General features: G+C 54.0%; 1 protein-coding gene across 3 annotated transcripts in view; it reads left to right on the plus strand.

The window, feature by feature from the left end:
* Ed (hemicentin protein echinoid) overlaps positions 1-4,751 on the plus strand; it is a 44,097-nt gene extending 39,346 nt beyond the window's left edge. For 2 of the 3 annotated variants that reach the window (XM_076816448.1, XM_076816447.1), the window contains exons 3-7: positions 537-1,777; positions 1,861-2,029; positions 2,108-2,286; positions 2,751-3,026; positions 4,591-4,751. In XM_076816448.1, the coding sequence (XP_076672563.1) occupies positions 537-1,777; positions 1,861-2,029; positions 2,108-2,286; positions 2,751-3,026; positions 4,591-4,751 (2,026 nt within the window). The remainder of the gene's footprint in view (positions 1-536; positions 1,778-1,860; positions 2,030-2,107; positions 2,287-2,750; positions 3,027-4,590) is intronic. The other variant, XM_076816449.1, reaches the window with a different exon arrangement.
* Positions 4,752-6,000: the final 1,249 nt, after the last annotated feature.

A 6,000-nucleotide genomic window follows, 5' to 3' on the forward strand; every position in this document is an offset into this window, starting at 1 on the left:
ATATATTTTATTTTCTAGTTTTTAGTGTTTGTGGATTTACATTTCACAGCTGACTTCTTTGCAAATATCTTTTATTGCTGTATACAGATTGCTGTATGAAGTCACTAAAAAATAATTCTTTTCTTGTACTAGATTTTCGCGACGATTCGTCTGTAACTCTCGTAAAAAGAAGGAATTTTTAAAAAATGGTTCGTCAATGCTTAGAGAATGTAGCAACGAAGATGTCTGCAAAATTTTGTCACAGTTGCATCAATACAAATTAAGAAATCATGTAGGCGTTTTGAAAAGTCTCGTTCAGCGCGCTATATTTATATTTCAAAACTACACTAGATTTATATTTCAAACCTTTTGCATGTCATTCTAGAGATTTCAAACTAATATTTAAGCAAAAAAAAAAACGATTTTTCGACCGTTTTACAGTAGTCTACCCCGTTAAATCACTATCCTCATCGATTGTTACCTAATCGGCTTATCCTGTATTCAGTCGCGCTAATCCTCCCAGCAAAAGCGCAAACAGTGAGGTAACTTGTCCGCAGGGTCGGCGAGTCCTCGTTCCAAGTGTCCTGCGTGGCGCAAGGGAAGCCGAAGCCCAGCGTGCGATGGCTGAAGGACGACCAGGAGCTAGCAGCCGACGAACGGCTGTACAAGGTGACGACCACCGCCTCCGAGGGGCACGGGAACGTGATCACCGTGAACTCGACGTTAAGCTTCCTGGGTCACGCCCGACCCCAGACCGACGAGATCGTGGCCGGCGACCGAGGCAAGTACACTTGCGTGTTCGTGAACGAGGTGAAGAAGGTGGAGTCGACGATGATGCTGAAGGTGGAACACGGGCCGATCGCCCTGCACCAGCACGGGAAGGTCGCGTACAATCTGCGAGAGACCGCCGAGGTAGCCTGCAAGGTGCAAGCCTGGCCGAAGCCAGAGTTCCAATGGAGCTTCGGTACCAACGCCGCCAGCCTGCAGGGCTCTTCTAGCGACGGCCACTACGAGATTTCGACCAGCAGCGACAACTACGACGTGTACACGTCAGTGCTGAGGATAACCAACATCCGCGAGCTGGATTACGGGGATTACAGCTGCCGGGCGGCGAACGCGCAGGGCAACATCATCTCCACCATCAGGCTCCAGCCGAAAGGAGCGCCTGAGAGGCCCATCAACATCACGGCAATGGACTTCGGCCCCACACACGTGGCTCTGCTCTGGGAGCTCGGCTTCGACGGCGGCTTGCCCATCACCAAGTACTTCGTCTCCTACAGGCGCGTACCTGGCGGCGACGAGATCGTGGCGCCAGACTGCGCGGTTCCCAGGCCACCAGCTGGCCAGTGGCTGGAGCTCGACTGTCGTCGCTCCAACCCCTGCAACGTCACCAACCTGGAGCAACACCAGACCTACACGTTCAAGGTGAAGGTGTACAACACGAAGAACCACTCGGACTACTCGGACGAAGTGACCGCCACAACGGCCGTCGCGAAGATCCCTGCACCACTGAGGGTGAGCTACGATCCCGAAAGCGGAATGCTGGCCATCAACGTTGGAGCGACCTGCCTGTCGCTAGTAGCCTCGATAGAGAAGCTCGACGGACCATCTTCGTCGACCGACGAGTCTCTCTGGAGGATCCTGGACGAATGGCCGCTCGAGGTGCTCGGCAACGCTCCCACGCAGAGGGAAGGTGTCCTGGACGAGCCAGAGTCAATGGACTCCGAGCCGAGACTCAGGGTTAGGCTGTGCCTGAAGGCTGACAGGCAGAAGTGCGGGGATTACGCGGAAGCTGAGAGTGAGTATCGAAGGTTGCTTTGGTTCTTTTGTCGAGCTTGACGATGCAGAGGCGTTGAACGATGCTTCCCTTGCTCTGTGAAGTTGGTCCCTCGTACATCGCGCAAGCTGGAGCACTGGCCACGCCGACCCTGATCGCTCTGGTGGTCAGCGGAGCTGTGTTCCTCCTGTTCGCCGCGCTACTGTTGCTCTTTTGTCGCTGTCGCCGAAAACACGCCACCAAGGCCAAGGACTACGAGATGGACTCGAACGCGTGAGTACTTAGCTCCGAGCTCGTGGGACCCGGTTTCCATGGGGAGTGGGGTCTCATTGTACTTTTGTCTTTGGACAGGGTTCGGCCGAGCCTCGTCGCAGGAAACGGGCAACAGAGCCAAGCCCCGCCGCCTTATTACGCGGAGAACAAAGCCCTGGAGCACAGTCTGGATCACGCGCTGGCCATGGAAGACTCCAAGACCCCCGCCTACTCTCAGCCTGGATACGGCTACCACCAACCGAATCACAACATCAACGGTGAGTGGAAACTTTCGTTCGCCTGCTTCGCGCCGAATGGGGGACACGTTTTCAATACCGATGTCGCGAAGGGAACGGGTACGGGCTGATTCATGCAACCGGGGCAGATCGAGTTTCTCTTTTAGACAAAGATCCGCGGCATGGCGAGGGAAAAAAGTACACAACGTTCTAACAAGCTCTGGCTTCCTACGATTACGCTTTTTTTCCCCCCTCGAGCTACGCGTAGCCGCAAAGTGCAGCGGCAATTTGCCGTTTCAAGAAAAGAGATGTGGCCTGTCTCACTCGCGTGACTCGCTCCATTCACCATCCGTTAACTCACGCGATAGCTGCCGAAGGAACGAAAGATTCCGAGTTCAAGATCTCCCAGGGTCGGTGTTCGTGTCTCCGCGAAACGGGCTTTCACGGACCTCGGGGAGCTTCCCCTTTATATTCCGCGAGCTTTAACGGACGGATTCGCGTCACAGGTGTGAACATGGGCTACATGGACAACAGCTACTCGAACTCGAATAATGGAGGCTCGGTGAACTCGCAAGACTCGATCTGGCAGATGAAATCGGCCGCTGCGAACGGCGTGGGCCAGCCGTACGATCTGGCTGGCTACGCAACCACCGAGTCGGATTACCCGACCCACCCTCATTACCTCCCACAGAGGGAGGATTACCGGGAGAGCCATAATCTAAGTCGACAGCAGTTTTGCTCGGAACCATTCGCCACCGTCGTAAAGTCTCAGAAACACGTCGGTGAGTACTATTCTTTGGTCGAACTCTCCGGTTTCCTCCGCGCTCTCAGTTCCCCAACCCCTTATCCTCACTATCTCCATCCTGCCCCTGCGCACACATTTCCCACGGCGATCTTGGTCACCATCGACCCGGGTCCAGCGACGGGGGACATTCAATTCTATCTGTCGCGAGTTTTCGAAGCGATCCTGTCGCACGGAAGTTGGAATCACCTCGGACGTTATCTCGAAGACGCCTCGGGATGTCCAAGACACGTCTGACGGGTCATTAGCTCCCGTAATACATTATGGACGGGTAGACGGGGTTCTTAGAAATATTAAAACGGGTGACGATTTAGTAAAGTGGGCTCGACTGCATATTGGAGGATCGGATTGCAAGTTATTTTTGCAGGTCACTGGAACATGATGCGCGATTGCACATTCTACGGATAGTCGTGCGATTAAGAACGTCGGTAGAGTCTCGTGACGTTTTAATGCATTTCGATCCATTTAGACATCGATCCGCTTAACAGAGGTATTCTTAGTGTCTTTACACATACGAGCGTCTCCGCGTTTAATGGAATAGAACAAATTTCCATCGGGCATCCAGTGTCTTGGGGGGTCGATGCACGTGAAGCGCACCTTCGGAGAAATTATCAAGTCTTCTCTTCTCCCAATAAAAGAGCAGCGCAGTAGGGTGGTTCATTTTTTTTCAAGTATAAAATGTAGGTTTTCTGTGCTAAATTTGATTGCCTGAAGAGTTAGTTATCGAAATTTTACAAAGTTCCATATTACGTGCCGCTCCATATTACCTGCCTTTACCCTACTAGTGGAAGCCATTTTTATGCCTGACACAAAAACATTTTTTTACACTATTAAGGAATAATAATTGTGTAAAATAATCGTAGCGACCTGTAAATATGGTTCATATAGGCTAGTTTTTCACACTTCTTTTGGTGCAAGCAACAAAAGCAGGCTTGTGGAGAGCAATAAATAATAAAAAAAATCCCATTAGAAAGTTTGTATTTTTTTTTGCCTAATGGGATATATTTTTTTAGCTCACTTTTAGCCCGCTTAATAGCGTAAAAAAATATTGTTTTTGTGCCAGGTATAAAAACGGCTTCCACTATATAGTATCCCCAAATGAACAAGGACGTCAGCTGGAGAGTCATTACATAATTGGAAAACAGACAGACACTTTTTCAAATGCCCCTCAAAACGATTGACCGTACATAGCGACCTCCAAATATTGTCCGATTAGGTTGAAATTTTGCACAGATGTTAGTTAGCATGTTTGGAACAAAAGCAACCTTGAGGAAAACCTACATTTCATACTTGAAAAAAATCACACGGAGCTGCTTCTCAGAGCCCGCAGAGAAGTTTCCGTGGATTTTACACGAACTCGGGAAAACAAAGAAGACACTTGACGTGCAGCGGGCCAGATAACTCGGCAGGCATTCGATCCAATCGTGACCCCCTCGCTGCATCCTGTCCACACGCCGATCTGGCTCTCCGCGCACGTACGCGCGTCCCGCGTTCTTTCGTTTTCCCATTCTCTACAGCCCCTGCTCCTCTTGTTTGCCCGACAGATTCGCCGTACGACGTGTCCGGTCTACCTTATCAGGAGAACTACGACGAGGACGCGAAGCCGCCGCAGCAGGTCAGCCTGTCGTACGACGAGAGCTTGGAGTCGGGCTACTCGACCCCGAACAGCCGTGGCCGCAGGATCATTCGCGAGATAATCGTTTGAGACCTGCCTACCGGCTCGCGAGCCGGCACCACGCGCACCACATGGCTATAGCAGCAGGCCGCCCCCACCGGTCCATACCACCCGGTGGATACGCACGCCCGCGATCCACTCCGCCATCGGATGGAGATAGTGATCGAGAACCCCGTGGAGTCATCACCGCCACCTCCTCCGCCGCCGCCACCACCACCACCTCCCCTATTATCACCAGCGTGGAACGCGCTCGTTACCACCCCGACGACCACGACGATCAAGCCCTCAGCCATCGACGGGACCTCCATGCCAGCGGCCACCACCGTCATGACGATAACCATCGCCGAGAACCCCACAGCCCCTCCGACCTATCCTCCAGTGCGCTTCTCTTACAGGGAGACGTACGGGGCGAACTCGAACCCCTACGCCGGCGATCTGTACTCCTCGTGTCGCGGCCAGGCGAGAGGCAGGTCGTACGGTGACCCAGAGGGCGCCTCGCCGTCGGTTCGGCGCACAGATAAGTCTGGTTTGTTAGGGATCACGGAGTCAGAGGCCTCCGGGCTCAGAGGCGGCATAAGATCCCCGCGATTGCTCTCTGGAGTGAGCAACGTCGCCTCCGGGATCGCGTCTCCCAGACGTCTCGAGTGCATCGGCCAGCTGGACCCCGTGCTGGAGGTTCCCGGTCAAGTGACCCGCGCAAACGTCGCGCCTGGAGCTCCCAGCCTGTTCCCCGCTACTTGCGCGTCCGTGATGAGAGAGAGTGGTAGGACAGACGGCTGCGAGACGCTGTCCGTGGTCGCACTTGGGAGGCCAATCAAGTCCGCGTCTTTCGACTCGCTGGAGGCGAAGTACAGAGGCAGCTGCGGCGCAGAGATAGACCTGGAGGGCATCGACTCCTCCGGTTCGGGTTATGGATCGTCGTTCAGGTTCCAGGAGGGTTGCGAGACCAGAGCGCGAACCCTGGGACGCCTGTCTCGGTTCCCTCTGGCGAGAAGCGATCGCGACGCTGAGATAGAGGAGGTGTCTCGGTACTCGGAGACCTGCTGCAACTTTCCGTTCACTGTTCGAGCCGCGACGGCGTTCCCAGGCTTCGAAGGGACCTCGAGCCTCCCTTCGACTCGCGCCACCACCGTGGCCACTACGTCCACCACCACCGTTGCTGTCAGCAAGGAGGAAGGAGCCAAGTGCAACCTTGTCGCAGGGGAGGAGAGGGCCGAGGCGGAGGGCTGCGAGCACGGAGCGACCAGGCTGAAAGACGCGGAGCCGTCTCAGAGGGGCG

The sequence above is a fragment of the Andrena cerasifolii genome, chromosome 7 (assembly GCF_050908995.1).
Source record: "Andrena cerasifolii isolate SP2316 chromosome 7, iyAndCera1_principal, whole genome shotgun sequence".
In the NCBI taxonomy this organism is placed as follows: Eukaryota; Metazoa; Arthropoda; class Insecta; order Hymenoptera; family Andrenidae; genus Andrena; species Andrena cerasifolii.